Raw genomic sequence first — 17497 nt, forward strand, 5'->3', positions numbered from 1 at the left:
TCATTTATGAGCAAAGTTCATGACTTCATCTCTCCTGACAGCTGCATAGTATTCCATTGTGTAGATGTACCAAAGTTTCTTTAATCAGTCATCTGTTCTAGGGCACTTAGGTTGTTTGCAGATTTTGGCTTTTGTGAACAGTGCTGCAATGAACGTATAGGTACAGATGTTATTTCTACGGTGCTTTTTTGCATCCTCGGGATATATTCCCAGAAGTAGTATTGCGGGGTCATAGGGAAGCTCAATTTCTAGTTTTTGAAGGACTGTCCATATTGTTTTCCAGAAAGGGTGGACTAGTGGGCATTCCCACCAACAGTGAAAGAGTGTCCCTTTTTCCCCACATCCACGCCAACACTGGTTGCTTTTGTTCTTTTGAATGTGTGCAAATCTCTGTGGTGTGAAATGATGTCTCATTGTTGTTTTGATTTGCATCTCCCTGATGGCTAGCGATGTGGAGCATTTTTTCATGTGCTTTCGGCCATTTGCATTTCTTTTTTGAGGAAACTTCTGTTCATTTCTTCTCCCCATTTTTTGATGGCGTTGGAGGATTTTTTCTTGTACAATTCTACTAGTGTCTTGTATATCCTGGATATTAATCCCTTATCAGATATGTGTTGGGTAAATATTCTTTCCCATCCTGTAGGGTCTTTCTATATTTTGGTCACTGTTTCTTTTGAAGTGCAGAAGCTTCTTAGTTTGATGTAGTTTCATTTGTTTATGTTTGCTTCCACTTGCCTGGCCAGTGCTGTTTCATCCTTAAAGATGTTTTTAGCGTCAATGTCATGGAGAGTCCTACCTACATTTTTGAGGGAAAGAGTTTGATTTCCTCCTTGCTGCTTTGGTGGCATTGCCTGTTGGACCTCCCACAAACTGGCTGCTTTGTGTTCTGATACAAGGGCTGCTGACCAGCTGTTCGTCCAGTCACACTGGCTCCTTGTGACATTGGCCTAGGACAGGAGGGGGGCTGGGGCTTTTCTGTCTCATCTAAATGCGCCTTCTCTGCCAGGTACAAATGGGCACCTTTTGCCAGCTCCTCTATGAGGGTGGCAAAGCTTACCCCGCCTGAATCACTAACCGGGAAATCATCCCAGACAGATCTCTGCTGGACACCAGGCCGGGTCTGTCCCCTGGGAGATTGTCCACTGAAGGTACCTGCCAGGGCCTTCTCCCCCAGCAGTTTATTGCAAGATCCTCAGAGGCACCTTTATGGGAAAGAAATAAAGTCTGAGTTTTCTCTTCTCTTTGTAAAGGAAATCTTTGAGGAATGGAAATCCATGAAGTTTCATGTATAAATAAGTTGGGCTGAGCCCCATCATATTTAGGAATTTAGACTTTGGGATAAAACTATTAGGCTTCCAACCCTGACTCTGACATTCTCCAGCTGTATGACTCTTAGGAAGTCACTAACTTCTTTGTGCCTCAGTTTTTTCATCTTTGAGCTAGGAATGACAGAAGTCTTTGCCTTTTAGAGGTATTATAAAGATTGAGTGAGTTAATTTACATAAAGGGATTGAGACAAGGCATCATATGCATATCACAATATTCACTTTTGTGTTGGTTAAAGTAAAATCCTGAAACCAGAGAGACAGTACAGTGGGGAAGGTGCTTGTCTTGCATGCAGCAGACTGGATTTGGTCCCCAGCACCACATGTGATTTGTGATCTCCAAGCACTTGCTTGGGATTCCTGAGCAATGATCCAGAAATAAGACCTGAACACCATGGGTGTGGCCCAAACAACAACACCCACCAAAAAAATAAAGAAGTTCCTTTAGCTGAACCTCATTTATTGCATGTATCTGATCTCTTTCTTTCTTATACCTCAACTCTTAACATCCACCAGCACTTGTTCATGCTCATTCCTAAGGCTGTAGCACTGTCCTGTAGCACTGTCCTCTCGTCGTTCATAGATTTGCTCGAGTGGGCACCAGTAACGTCTCCATTGTGAGACTTGTTATTATTTTTGCATATCGAATATGTTACAGGTAGCCTGCCAGGCTTTGCCTTGCGGATGCAATACTCTCTGTAGCTTGCCGGACTCTCTGAGAGGGGCAGAAGAATTGAACCCAGGTTGGCTGTGTGCAAGGCAAACACCCTACCTGCTATGCTATCGCTCCAGTCCATTCCTAAGGCTTCCATAACTAATAGCTACTTGTAGTATAAAATATTATAAATTTATTCTCGTGGCCAGGAGACTAGAAGTTCAGAGGCAAGTTATGGGGAAGGTTGGTGTCTCCCCAAGGCCCTGAGAGGTAGCTCTTTGCCTGCCTCTCTTCTAGCCATTGGAGCTTCCCGGCTCTCCTAGGCATTCTTTGGCTTGCAGACTCATCACACCATTGTTAGCTTCTGTGTCACATGCATTCTTCCTGTGTCTCTGTGGCTCCACATGAATTTTAGATAAGGACTCTAATTAATGGATTTAAGACCCTTCTTAATTCAGTGTTACTTCATGTAAAATAATTTTATCCACAGAGATCCTATTTACAAGGAAAATCGCATTTGAGGTTCTGGGTAGACATCATCATCATTATTGTTATTGTTATTGTAATTATTAGGAAGGGTTTGGATTCAAGGGCCATATCTGTTAGTGCTCCACATCTCCTGGTTCTATGCTTAGTTTCTCTTCTGGCAGTGCTCGGGGGATCTATGCAGTGCTGGGATCTAACTAAGTCAGCAACATGCATGACAAACACCATAATCTGTACTGCCTCTCTAGTCTCGACAATAGACATTGATTTTAAGGGAACTTTAGTGTTCCACACTCTGCCTCTTTTTATCCAGTACCACTTAAATTTTTCAGAGTGACTTCATATTGTTTGCTCTTGTATTGTTTTTAGCATTAACCTCTGTAACAATGCAAACTCTGAGAGGCTACCTGAGGAGTCAAGTGTGCTCTGAGAAGCTAGCATTCCAAAACATGGAGGGGTGACTTTACTGTAATGGCTCCTAACAGAACTGAGTGACATGACACATGGTACCACCAGTCTAGATATGTGGGGAAGATAATTTTTTGTTTGTATTTTTTGTTTGTTTGTTTTTGGCCCACACCTGGCAGTGCTCACGACTTACTCCTGGCTGTGTGCTCAGGGATCATTCTTGGCCCAGCTTAGGAGGCCATATGGGGTGCCAGGGATTGAACCCAGGTTGGCCACATACAAGGCAAATGCCTTATCTGCTGTACTACCACTTCATTCCCCATAAAAGTGATTTTTTAAAAAATTTTATTGAGATTCTGTGGTTTACAATATTGTTAATAATGGTTTCTCATGCACATAATCCAATACTACACCCATCACCAGTGTACCACCTGGTAAGACATTTACCTGCAAGGAAGAGAGGGAAGGATGAGGGGCTGGTGAAAGCCCTGTCTAAGGAAATAACAATAGAAAAATGTCAGAGTTCCCCATACATCTGGTATGGTATATCTGGAAGTACTGCTGGCAGATTAGGCACAGGGGAATCAGAGGGAGGTATAAAAGGGGAGGAAATGGGCTCTAGACCAGGGAAAGAGGGGAGTGGCTTGAGAGGGAGTTACCCCTAGCTCCCACAGGTGGGAAGACTACTTTCTGGAGTGGGGAGGAGTTGTCTGCTGCCAGTATAGTATTGAACTGAGAGGGAATTTCCCCCTACACTTGCCTCCCTTACTATCCTCCTCACTCTTCTCAACCAGGCTGAGCGTTCACATTAACACCAGTCAGAATATTAGTAGAGAAGAACAGATCTAATTACATATGGAAAAATCTACAGGAATGTAAATTCTAAAGTAAATCTTGTCCAAAGGAAGGTATTTATTCTGATCAGAGGAATGGGCTAGCAGCCTGGGACTTCAAGGAGAGAGGGGAGGACTCATGATGAAAGGAACACATGCCCTGTAATTATAAGACTGCCTGACAGAGTGAAAGCTCTTTCAGAGAGGTTGTTTCTGGAGAGAGCTGTCGAACTGGGTAGCACCCCAGACTTTTGTCCTTTTAGGCAGATAAGAGAATGGTAAAAAATTTCTCTTGAGCCTGCAACCTGTGTTGATCTTAGTCTAAATAACCCACACAGCAAAGTGAGTTATCTTAAGGAGGCCTATTCTTGGTGGCTTAGGGCTCCCTACCTTAGCACATCAGAGAGGTCTGTTGCTGTTTCTTCTAAAGCCAAAGGATCCAATTGGAAACTCTCCCTCTCCAGCTATTGGGATGTTGGAGCATCTTCAATCCATCATACCCTTGAGGCTCACAGAGAATGAAAGAGGCAAGAGGGAGATGGGAAAGTCCCTTTAGTTTTTAATGCTATTACTAGTTTTCAATTGAGAGGACTTGACCTGGATTATACCAGGGAATCTGCAGTTAGTTTTTTGCTGGGCCAGCAATGGGGTCTAGGTATCTCTGGCTCTTCTAAACCTCTCCTCCATCCTAGGATTCAAGGATGTATAGAGTTGGAACTTTATCTCAGAACAAGAAGCTTAGAAAGTTGGAGAAAGAGTAAAGATGGGGGATCCCAGGGAATAGCTGTCTCTTTTTATTTTACTTTTCTTTGGTTCTTGGGCCACACCCCAAAACAGGGCTTACTCCTGACTCTGTGCTCAGAAATCACTCCTGGTGGGCTTTGGGGACCAGATGGGGTGCACAGATTGAATTTACGTTTGCTGTATGCAAGCAAACACCCTGCCTGCTGTACTGCCTTTCTGGCCCTATTAAATCGTGTTTCTTGATCTTGATAAGACCTAGAGATGGAAAGAATGAGACACTTTGTTTTTTTTCCTTTGGGAATTGGGATATGATCTGACCCTCACTTAGTAGTGCTCAGGGCTATTTCTGGCTCTGTGCTCAGGATTTACTCTTGATGGTACTTGACAGACCATGTGTGGTATTGGGGGTCAACTAGGATTGGCTACATAGAAAGGCAAGTGTCTTACCCAATGTATTATCTCTTCATTACAAGTACTTCATTTTCAAGAGAAGAAAGCTGGGTTGTTACCAACCCATAGACTTTCTCCATTGCACAAGTCATAAGTAATTCCTGCTATAATCACACCGTATTTTTGAAAAGTAAAAAATTAAACTTTAACCCTAAAGTCTTCCTTTAGGTGAAGAGCTGATTCTCTAGTTTACCACAAACACCACTCTCCCCAGCTTCCTTGCCTTACCTTTACACATTTCTGTTATCTGGACATAACTAAGGGTATTTGAGTTTGCAGCATCTACAGTGTTTTTCTTTGTCTTGTTTCCCCTTCCTCAACAGACACTTTTTGCTTCTACTTCAAATTAGTCCACTGAAGTACTGGCTCAGTTTTCCTGAGAAACACAAATAGCCTGTGGAACTTAACCTGACATGGAAAGATTTAATTTGTCCAGAGAAGTTCCTCCCAGGACTGCTTTATTTCATTAAACTTCTGACTTGGGGAAGCTTCCTTAAAGAAAGGAGGTGCATGTCTGGAGAAACCTTGATTATGGGGCGCCCTCCCCAGTGTGCTCCAGGTATAGGGCTTTGTCTAATGTTTCTGCCATGTAAGTGATAGGTTTGAGGACCCTACCTAGTGCAGACAGAGGGACATGACAAGTTAAATGAAGAAACAGGAAAGGTTTATTCGGGGTGCACTCCTAGGTGGGCCCCAATGACCTCTGGAGAGGTTTGGGGCGAGGCTGCACCTGGGAGAGACACAGTTGGGTTTTAAAAGTCTCTAGCACAATGGGAGACAAAGGACAGCATGGTTTTCCTGGCAGTAAGGGAGCAAAAGGAGGGTGTGCTCTTTGGTGGGAGGGAAGTAAAGGATGATGAGGTTGTTCTGGTATTCCTTTATCCACAGGGGGTGGATGGAATGCAACCTGGTAGAATGGTCTAGTCCTCCTTGTGGGAAGAGGAGGCAGGATGATGAAGCCAACCTTGCAGCAAGCTCACCTTTTCACAGTTTTAGCCATTTTTCTGGACTCATTACTTTATCCTGATCTGTTTACGTAGAATGAGACACCATATTTTTCCTTTTCTGTTTTTCTTCATGTCTTCATTCCTCCAACTTCCTCATTTGGCAATTAATTTACCAGAAGAATTCCAGGTAGTTCCAGTGGTAACCAGGATATAGAAAAAATATTTGATATTTCTAAATTTTACTTCAAACTCAGTGTTTGATGTTGAGTAAATCCTTTTCCAAACTTTTAGAATCGGGGTATAATCAATATGTAATAGATTAAGCTATGCAACATGATTTATTGCTCATTTAGGTTTATCTCTATACTGGCACCCAAATATTCTCTGTCTCTCAGGAAAAGCTAGTTCTGGGAGACTGGAGAGATAGTATAGTGGTTACTGTATTTGCCTTGCCTGAGGCCAACTCTGGTTCAATCCCAGCACCACATGGTTCATCCCCTAGAACAGAGTTTGAAGTCACCTCTAGGCACTGCTAGAGACAGCTCAACTAACGTCCAGTGTACCTGCTACCCCCAAAGGAGAGAGGAATATTCTGTGCATTTCTTTTTGGTTTTTATACTTCAAATAACTCAAAAATCAATATTTTGATGACTGAAGTGTAAATGAATAAGTAACATGGAATAACTTTTTGTTTCGGTTACATGAACAGAAATTCTATGGCATTTTAGTAGAAACTGAGACAAAGGGGCTTAACTTTAGGTCAAGGAGTTGACTGCTCTTTTCTCTGTATGGTAGACATAGCACCTTCTAAAGAGTACAAGCCAGAAAGTGTTTAGTGGGGTCGTCTCTGACTCTCCTTGTAGTTTCTCCTCTGAGAACTGTGGTTCTACTGTTATTGTTCTGTTATGCACTGTCTCTCAAAATAGGTGCAGAAAAGAGCCAGATTAACTTTCCACATGGGCAACATCATCTAGCCTTTGATCACAAGTAGTAGCTGGCTGATTCTAAATTGGGCCTGCGAACACATTCAGAATTAGTTATGTTGATTTTTCTTCCTTATAAGAAAATAGGTGTGCCAGAAGATAGTTCAGAGGTAGGGTGCTTGCCTTGCACATGGCTCACCTGGGTTCAATCCCTAGCACCATATATTCCCCTGAGCACTGCCAGAAGAAATCCCTGAGCACAGAGTCAGAAATAAGCTTGAGCACCACAAGGTGTGGTTCCCAGACCAACAAAACAAAGCAAAACATAGTTGTTCCTGAGGTGTGCTCCTCTTTTTTTCTTTTTATGTTAATTCACGCTTTTTTGATACTTATCAAGTGAGCTTGTATTTTAGGGAGGAGAGATGAAGATGGAGTAATAGGATCAATTCATGAAATTCCAAAAGGTTACATCTATTTTTCTGACTTCTGCTTCCCACTCTTTCACTGTTATTGCTTCATGGTTTGCTCATAAGTTTTGGGGGGTATAATAATAAAAATATAATGAAGCTTCCATTTAAATTTTACTCTTTATCCTTTTTGTGCCTATGGAAATTCTTATTTTTTCTTATTATTATTATATGAGATGACTTTATCTCTACTAAAACCTTAACAAATTACCTTTCTTCTACATAAGGATATATATGTCTAAGGAACCAAACTAATCATATGGAACCACAGCATACTCTTCTCAGAATATTATTAATACAGAAATAGTCAATTTTCTAATTTCTGTTTCTGCATGCTATCTCTATACTATTTTATGTTCTATCATTAGAACATCAATATTTAAAACATTGTATGCATTTTTCGCAAAATGTAGTAATTGTCAAATGTAGAGCTTATTCTCTTACAGTTTATCCTTATATGGTTCTCATCCCACAGCTGCACATCAAATGATCTGAGGAACTTTTAAAAGTTGATACAAGGACCAGAGAAGTATCATAGGATTAGGGCACTTGCTTTGCATGCAGCCGATGCAGTTCAATTCCTGGTACCACAGATGGTCCTCTGAACACTACCAGTAGTAAGCCCTGAGCATAGCTGAGTAAAGTCTCCCCAAGTCAAAAATAAAATGAAAATTGATGCCAGTTCCATCCCATATCAATTTTAGAATCTTTGGGTGCAAGGACTTAGGCATATTTGACATCTTCTTGGTTATTTCTAATATACAGACAATGAAGAATCATTTTCCTGAAACAGTTCTCACAAATATAGTTTTGAATCTGTATCACTTGGAATCTTGTTAAAAATACAGGTTTTTAGTACCCTTCACTCCTACCTCCCAACTTGGTGATTCCCTCAGTTTGGGGTGCAATTCAAGAATTTTTATTTATGCTGATATCATGTTGATGCTTCATGTGATGTGTTTTCAAGAAACCAAATCCTGGGACTGGATAGATAGTAAAGCAGTTAGGGCACTTGCCTTGCACCCAGGTTCAAAATCCAGCATTCTATTGCAGGTCCACTGAGCACTGCCAGGAATAATTCCTGAGTGCATTGCTGGGTATGGCTAAAAAAATAAACATGAATAAAACTGAATTTAAAACATTTTTTTAAAAGAAATCAAATTTTGCTGGGGGTTGGGCATACTTTGAGAACCATTGATGATACATCATGTTAAAGAGGTGCTGGAAGTTGAATTAAGGTTCAGTGAAGAAGAGAACCATGATTTATTAGTCATGGCTGCCATTGTTCCAGGGAGGCAAAATTGTAACTTTCACTGGATTCATCCCAGTAGAGAAATGAATTATTCCTGGAGTGATCTCCTATACACAGTGAATCCTACTACATATGACAGTTTGTGCTCACCAGCATCCAGCCCAACTCAGAGAGGGTAGCTTTTTGGGTTTTTTCTTATAAATATGTTATCTTATCTGATTTGCTGGCTGGAACCTAGCACCTGATGAGGCCTGTGATAGATCACTGTGCTGGTCCTGGGGGTGCTTAGTAAAGTCTGCAGGGAGGGAGCAGCATGAAGTCAGAGAGCGAAGGGCTGAGTGCAGATGAGCCTTATTATGTGTTTGTCTTGTTTTCTCTCAGTTCTGAGGGGCTCCATGGATCATAAAAGCAACCTGCAAGTTGATTCCAGCAAAAGCCAAGCAGAGACTTCAAGCAATTCTCCTGCCATCCCTGAGAAAAATCAGTGAGTCTTAACCATCACTATTCCTAGTCTGAAACTTAGAGGCTGTGTTCTATGGATAAGGAACAAGAAGTATTTCCTATAACAAGAAGTATTTCCTATACTCTCATTTTAATGATTTAGAGCAATAGTTGTTTAACTGTGGGCCCTTTAGCCTCACTGAGGTTTCTCAGGATAATCCAAGGATGCCACAGGTAAAAATTGTATAAATGGGCAGGGGGCACACTATGAAATTAGGGGCTAACAGTGGATCTGACAGGGGATACCACCAGAAGGAAACAAGTTCAGAATGAGGTCACAGTCAGAAAAAGGTTGAGAAATACTGAGTTAGCCAGAATGAAACAAAAATGTGTTTCCCATTAGATTCTACCATGTCAGACGTTGTTTGCCTGTGAGCAAAAGTCTTTACTCTACAGGGCAACCTGAATACAAGACTGTTGTGGGGGGTTTCTTCATGATAAAACCTACATTAAGAGATCAAAGAGATATTACAGTGGGCAGGGTGCTTGCCCTACACTCAGTTGACCCAGCTTTGATCTTTGGTATCCCATATGATCTCCCAAGCACTGCCATAAGTAATTCCTGAGCATAGAACCAGAACTAACCCCTGAGCATTTCTTGGTATGGTCAAAAAACAAAAACAAACACAGGAACAACAAAAAAACCCCCTATGTTAAGATAAAGCATTACTTCACAACTGAGTAGTATTGCAATTCCTTTCCCCTCATCCCCCATTCTATCCCCTGGGATCTTTGACAAAGTCTGGTTGTCCCAACCATAGTGGGAAGAATTGTTCTGATGGTATCTAGTGAGCTGTGCCTTTCCTAAAAGATACCACATGACCCCTTGCAACAGGAATCCAATCTTAAAGTGACAACAATCCCAAAGTTGAGAAACCTTAAGTTTAAGTATACACAAGAAATTTTCACAAGTTTTAGTTTAAAATAACTCAAAATGCATAAGGCAGATTGGGCCTGAGACCACAATAAACTATTTTCAAGGTATATCTGAGCCACCCAGGTCTGCAGATGATGATGGTTGTAACTAAATTGGGGCTCAGGTTACTTTAAGTCAGGTCAGTCCTGGCCACAACTCCCAGCACTAAAGATTAAACACCTTCCTCTTTATGAAGCTCTAGAAGTCTAGAAGTTCTATAAGTACTCCTCCAGATATTCCTCTTTATGGGAAACCCACCTTAATCTCAGAAGAAGTTTCCAAGCATTACCACACTTGTCATCAAGAAGTGCCAACTACACCAGATAGTAGATTGTGGCAAAGAGAAAGTAACCTAGAATGATGTTATTCTTTCTTTCATCCCCCAGTTCAATTGTGGGGACACACACTAAAAGTGTACTCCAGGAGTCAGAGAAAGAAACAGCTCACTAATAAGTTCCTTTGCCACTTTGTACCTGAAAATTGAGTGGTCTTAATTAGTAACTTCTAAAATATTGTTAGTTTTTAGTCTTCTTGTTATCATTACTGAAACTTGCCCAGTTATGTTCTTAACAATCCCTAAGTCGTTGCAAATTGTTGGTCTGCTTTACAAACAACTGCTTTTCTTAATAGTAGAGTCCACTAAGAGCACTTGAAGAAATATAACAGAACCAGCTTCTCAAAATAATCAAGTTTCGAACTTCTGATGTCACAGTAGAAGTAAAAATGATTAAGCCACTGAAGTGGAAAACTTAGGTTCTTACCTTATTTGACTCTGGGTGAGTCAGTGTACCCATTCTGTCCTTCTCCGGCCCCTGCCTGATTGCTCTCGATTTTAAGTGATGACTAACTTTATTCTGAATATTTTGACAATGGGCTGGAGCAATAGCATAGCGGGTAGGGTGTTTGCCTTGCACAAGGCCGACCCAGGTTCAATTCCTCTGTTCCTCTCAGAGAGCCTGGCAAGCTACCGAGAGTATTTCGCCTGCACAGCAAAGCCTGGAAAGCTACCCATGATGTATTTGATATGCCAAAAACAGTAACAACAAGTCTCAGGTCTGAGACACAAGTTTCAGTGCTTGGTCAGTAGCTTAGGGACATCATCAAAGACACCAATTTCTTCCTTCTCCTGGCTCTGCTCTCAGCGTATCAGTGATACTGTCACTTAACAGTCATCAGGTGGTTGTAGCAACACTAAGCATCACTTCATCACATAGCCATGTCCATAGCCAGCAGGACGAGGTGAATAGCAAAGAGCTCTCTTTAGGAATCTCCCTTCATTTGCCAGAAGAGAAACCTTTCCCAGAAGATCCCAGGATGTGCCCCTCAAGCGTCTTTGTCAAGAATTTACAGAGTACTCAAGGGAAACTGACATAGCAAGTATTGGCATTTTCAGCTTTTCTAGGGCAAGAAAAAAGTAATTGGAGGAGGAATGAACCAATGAAAGACAGAATAAGACTAAATTAGAGAATTCATAGAGAAGACGTGGTGAGGAGTATAGCTGAGAATAATAGTGGCAGGTTGTGGTCATCATTGAGATTCTGCTATTATTTACTGTGGTGCCAGTTCTTACACAGATTTATTTGAGATAATTCACACATCATTATTTGGGTTGGCATTACTGAGTCTACAGATTCAGCTCATCCAGAAGAGACACCAATGTCATGGAGGGAATAGCTGGCAAGATGGGTATAAATCCAGATCTCCCATCTCCAATAAATACTAGCAAGTAACATCTGATCATCATTAACAACTTCCTGGTCACTGCACCTGATGTTTTACATGCATTATTCTATTCAATCCTCATAAGTCCCTAGGAGAGGTGTACAGTTTATAATTTCAGGCACTTTAAGATCACATTACTTGCTGATGTTACTTAGTAAAGTGAAGAGTCAGGATTTGAATAAAGGCCTGATTCCAGAGTCCATAATTTTAGCCTGTAATTCAGAAAAAAAAATCTTGTTTGTTTTTTGGACCACACTTGGCAGTGCTCAGGGATTACTCCTGGCTTCAGTGCTCAGGTTTCACTCCTGGCAGGACTCAGGGGACCTTATTCAATGTTGAGTATATAACCTGGGTGCAAGGCAAGTACTCTAACCACTATACTATCTCTCAAGCTCCTTTAAAATTTTTAAATTCTTTTTATTCATTATTTTTCAGTTTTTGGGGTCACACCCAGCAGTGCTCAAGGCTGGTACAATGCTCTGGGATCAGTCCTGGTGGGATTCAAGGGACTATGTGTGGTACTGGGGATCAAACCTACGCCAGCTGCATACAAGGCAAACAAGAAAGAAAAAAGCTCATTTTCATTTAAAAAAATGACGATTTCCTTTTAAACGTCCCCTTCCCTTCCCTTTTGCTGCTCTTTCAATGACTGGAAGTTGCACGCCTTTGGATGGGATGATCCCACACTTGAGGGGATCCCACACTCACACTGGTGACACCTGGTTGTGGTCCCGGGAATCCCCAACCGCAGAGCTGCTGGATTCACGTGCAGACCTTCAAGGGACTGAACTCCAGCCTCACCAACTTCACACTGGCACAACAGGTGCTTTCTATTTTTGTGCCCCCCGCCTTCACCCCTGACTCCTTGACTGTTACCTTCCACTGCCTTCTCTCTGTTCTAGCTCTAGCCATGTGGGGCTTCTTCTCACTGTTCTCAGGAACTGTCACTGCAGCAATGTTATGTAACAATTCATTAAAGAACAACCCCTGATTGGCATGAAACTATTATGTGTGTTTGGTGGGAACATTCTGGCACTGAATTTTTTTCACCTTTATTTAATCTTTTTCTTGAGACCCGAGTATAGTAGTTCGATATGCTAAACACAGTAACAACAAGTCTCAAAATGGAGATGTTACTGGGCCCACTCAAGCAAAATCGATGAACAACAGGAGGACAGTGTGACAGTGACAGTATAGTAGATCAAGACATTTTGTTAGGGAAGAGACTGATTGTTAAGACAGAAAGATAGGGCGACCTCTCATACTCTACCCCACTGACGTAGTACAGACTCTCATACTCTACCCCACCAAAAGTAGTACACATTTGTTTGGGTGGTGGGGTAGAGTATGAGAGTGTGTACTACAACCATGTATGTAATCTCTCATACAAGGGCTTAATATCCCCAGGATGAAATACAACAGTCTTCACACACTTTCCTCTTATGGTGGTGGGAAGGTGCATGGTGATGGGATTGGTGTTTGAATATTAAATGTAATGAATTATTGTGAACGACTTTATAAAAATAAATTTAAATTAAAAAAATAGAAAGATAGGGCACAATGTTCTGGGTCCTATGGAGTTTTGAATCTGACAATAAGCTTACGGGTACTATAGGAATGGAATCATAATCTTTACCTACATAAAGAAGTGATTTACTGCCGAACTACACCTCCCAGGTAACCTCTGATTCCGGAAGTCATGCCCACAGCCCGCCCCCCAGCGCCATCTTTGAAGCCTTAAGCATAAGAGAAAGAACACATGGAGAGTGCGGGATCCCGGAGGAAAAAAAAAAAGAAAAAACAGGTTCCAAAAAGAGCCAAGTTCACCCGCAAGTTCCAGATGGAGTAGGCGCCGCATCTCGCCTCCCCCAGATGGAACCCCGGTGACCAGAAGCCTCTACAAACACAGCTCGAGTATGCGGGAACGAGGACTTTTTCTCAAAACCGCGCGGCCGCTTACGCGGCCGCGCGACATCTCTCTATATACAAAGTGATCAATGAGAAGTAAACCACCCAATCTTTCTCCCTGAAAGTCAGAGTTAAGTTTGGAGCACGGCCACAGCCCCAGAAACACAAGGACTTAATGCAGAACCCAGCAGCTTAGAGCAGAAAAGTGAAAGGACTATGCGTTAATCCAGGCCATCAAGTCTGCCGGAGGGGAAAGGGTGTTGCCCCATTCGCCCTCTCTTCTCTGGAAAGAAGGATGGCGGCCGCATGGGAGCCTTGTGGACAGCAGGTATGAGCCGGGGGTGTGGGGGCGACTAAAACCTCATGGGAAGGGGGGCGTTCCGGTCCGTCCTTCACGCCCTACCGAGGCCACCAGTTGCCCCCCACGAGCGGCTCTCCAGCACGGCCACAGCCCCAGAAGCACAAGGGCTTAATGCAGAACCCAGCAGCTTGGAGCAGAAAAGTGAAAGGACTATGCGTTAATCCAGGCAATCATTTCTGCCCAGAGGGGAAAGGGTGTTGCTCCCTTCCGCCCTCCTCCCTCTGGAAAGAAAGATGGCGGCCACATGGGAGCCTTGTGGACAGCAGGTATGAGCCGGGGGTGTGGGGGCGACTAAAACCTCATGGGAAGGGGGGTGTTCCGGTCCGTCCTTCACGCCCTACCGAGGTCACCAGTCACCCCCCAGGAGCGGCTCTCCAGCACAGCCACGGCCCCAGAAGCACAAGGACTTAATGCAGAACCCAGCAGCTTGGAGCAGAAAAGTGAACGGACTATGCATTGACCCAGGCCATCAAGTCTGCCGGAGGGGAAAGGGTGTTGCCCCATTCGCCCTCTCCTCTCTGGAAAGAAAGATGGCGGCCACATGGGAGCCTTGTGGACAGCAGGTATGAGCCGGGGGTGTGGGGGCGACTAAAACCTCATGGGAAGGGGGGCGTTCCGGTCTGTCCTTCACGCCCTACCGAGGTCACCAGTTGCCCCCCACGAGCGGCTCTCCAGCACGGCCACAGCCCCAGAAGCACAAGGGCTTAATGCAGAACCCAGCAGCTTGGAGCAGAAAAGTGAAAGGACTATGCGTTAATCCAGGCAATCATTTCTGCCCAGAGGGGAAAGGGTGTTGCTCCCTTCCGCCCTCCTCCCTCTGGAAAGAAAGATGGCGGCCACATGGGAGCCTTGTGGACAGCAGGTATGAGCCGGGGAAGTGGGGGCGACTAAAACCTCATGGGTCGGGGGGCGTTCCAGTCCGTCCTTCATGCCCTACCGAGGTCACCAGTTGCCCCCCACGAGCGGCTCTCCAGCACGGCCATGGCCCCAGAAGCACAAGGACTTAATGCAGAACCCAGCAGCTTGGAGCAGAAAAGTGAATGGACTATGCGTTGATCCAGCCCATCAAGTCTGCCGGAGGGGAAAGGGTGTTGCCCCATTCGCCCTCTCCTCTCTGGAAAGAAAGATGGCGGCCACATGGGAGCCTTGTGGACAGCAGGTATGAGCCGGGAGTGTGGGGGCGACTAAAACCTCATGGGAAGGGGGGCGTTTCGCTCCGCCCTTCACGCCCTACCGAGGCCACCAGTTGCCCCCCACGAGCGGCTCTCCAGCACGGCCACGACTCCAGAACACAGAAACCAATTTCTTAACTATCTGACTTTCAGTAGAAATACTTCCAGGGTCAATAAGTAAAATAGCAGAAATCCAAAACCAACATTTAATTCTTGAACCCAGCTGGAGAAAGCAAATCACTTCACAATGCTTTTTCAGCATGTCTGATTTGGGGGGAGGGGGTAAACTCTAAATAATAGTGGTGAATCTTTTATTGAAACAATCTAATCAAAGCGGATAGAGTGTTAACTAGAATTCATCTGCCTCACAGGGACGGGGAGGGGTGGGGGGTGGGGTTTTATTGGGGTTCTTCATGGGAAAAAATAAGTATTGGTAAAGGGAAATGTGTTTGATATTTGCATGACTGAGACATAAACCTGAAAGCTTTGTAACCTTTCCCACAGTGATTCAATAAATAAATAAAAAAAAAAAAAAAAAAAGAAGTGATTTAATTTCTCCAATTCTCCCTATCTTTAATTGATTTAGTATAGGTTTGCAATACTGTAGAGTTTTATTGGTGCTGCTTACCTCCTCTGTATGTATAAAGAACTCTTTACCACCACTAAAAAAATAACACACCCTTGACCCATTCTGCTGCCCCCTGACCAAATTCTTGTAAAGAAGCCTCTTGGGAGAGGTGCCTCCTTCAATGTATAATGTAGTGGAGTTACCTTGGCTGGGAGGATGGAACCTAAAGCACAATTGAGTGTTGGTGCTTGGGGAGCCTGTAATTGTGTACAATCCCTGACACAAATGGGAAAAAAAGGCCTTTATGTTGTGGGGCTTTGTTCCTGGGGTAATCCTCCATTTTAATGCTGATAAATCAACAGTGAGGATTATGCCCCTTAATTTAATTTGGCCTGCATATGGCAAAGCTCTCCGGAAGGGCTTTTATATGCTATTCTTTAGCACAGTCAGTCGGTTGTGTAAAAAGAAGCCCCTGGAAGGGAAACTGGAGCAGGACATTGAGGCTGCAGATGTTTTCACCCTGTAGCCTGTAACATGCATTCCAGAAGGGATGTCCCAGTGGCCGCCTACCTCATGGAAGAGTCAGAAAGCAATAGAGCCTTCGTGATTTCAGTGGCAGGGCTGAGCTGGCATCTTGGGAGCAGGAAAATGCGCACATATTTGTCCCGTGTGTCATCCTGGTGGCTCAGAGGCTGGAAGCCAGTTGGGCTGACCTCAGAGATGATGAGCCAGAGAGGCAGCCTCCCAGCCAGGGCTGACTGTGGGCCAGATTCTTCCTGTGGGCTGTGAAGTGCAGTTTGTCACATATTTGGACACACACACTGTCTGTGGGGGGCCATGGCAGAGCAACGTGGCAGTGCTCAGAAGATGAAACAAAACTTTTCAGTGTGTATCTGGACAGGGAGAGAATTTCGCATCGCCACTTTCCAGGCGAGTTTTCCTTTCCGTTTTCATTTTCTCCCTCATGAGGCTACATGGTCCTCTTACTAATGTCCTACCACTAGGCAAAATGCCAAGTTGATGCATTTAAGTACAGGACTGATATAGAGCACAACAAGAAAGGCAGCTGGTAGGATGAGAGTGGGAGGGACAGTGGTCTTCTTTTATGAAGTGCCTGTGAGGTGGTAAATATTGTAAGGGCTGTTTCATTTGAGAAGAAAGAGGGAAGATTTGTTGACAGACCGAGGTGGAAATCTTAGCTCAGATACTGACTATTGGTTAGAATTGGGGCAAATTTCTTCGTTTTCCTGAACTTGAGTAGACTAGGCTGCAAAGGATGAGGATGAGAGAAAATATTTTCAAAGAAACTAGGACAATTCTAGACACACTTGTCTTACATGTGTGAGGCCTCCCATTGCCAAAACAAACAAACAAACAAAACCAAGATTCTAGACACACAATTATTAAACGCTCAGTATAGGATAAAGGCAGCTACTAGCATGCTATGTATTCATGACTAGTCGAATTTAAAATATTCCTGTAAACCTCTTTTCTATAAAGGGTATTATACCCTTCTAATTTAGCTCTCGATCATAGACTGGGGGAGGGGAGAAAGTTAAAGATCCCCACACATTGGAAACTTTGAATAATGCTCATCCTTTGCTTTAATTAGAGCATCGACTTTTATTTTCTTATATTTGTGACTCTTATCTCAGGAGTAATTAGGAGGCTGATCTTGGGTCCAAGACTCACAATTGCCAGGGATTCCACTGGCATGCTCTGAAACAGTGACTTTCAAAGGTTGCTTAGTTGTTAGAGCTTTCTTAGACTGTCAGTTTTAAAATTATTAATTGGCCATATTTGTTCTCAAAAGTTTTTGAAGCCCAAAACCTTATCACCAACTAAAGAGAGCTTTAAGG

General features: G+C 43.4%; 1 protein-coding gene across 1 annotated transcript in view; it reads left to right on the top strand.

The window, feature by feature from the left end:
• Positions 1 to 8435: 8435 nt before the first annotated feature.
• The window catches only part of LOC130019803 (myosin-IIIb-like), a 138912-nt gene continuing 129850 nt past the window's right edge, over positions 8436 to 17497 (top strand). The window contains exons 1-2 of the mRNA XM_056110475.1: positions 8436 to 8541; positions 8872 to 8974. Of these exons, the coding sequence (XP_055966450.1) occupies positions 8436 to 8541; positions 8872 to 8974 (209 nt within the window). The remainder of the gene's footprint in view (positions 8542 to 8871; positions 8975 to 17497) is intronic.

The sequence above is a fragment of the Sorex fumeus genome, unplaced genomic scaffold, assembly GCF_029834395.1.
Source record: "Sorex fumeus unplaced genomic scaffold, SorFum_2.1 ptg000009l, whole genome shotgun sequence".
In the NCBI taxonomy this organism is placed as follows: domain Eukaryota; kingdom Metazoa; phylum Chordata; class Mammalia; order Eulipotyphla; family Soricidae; genus Sorex; species Sorex fumeus.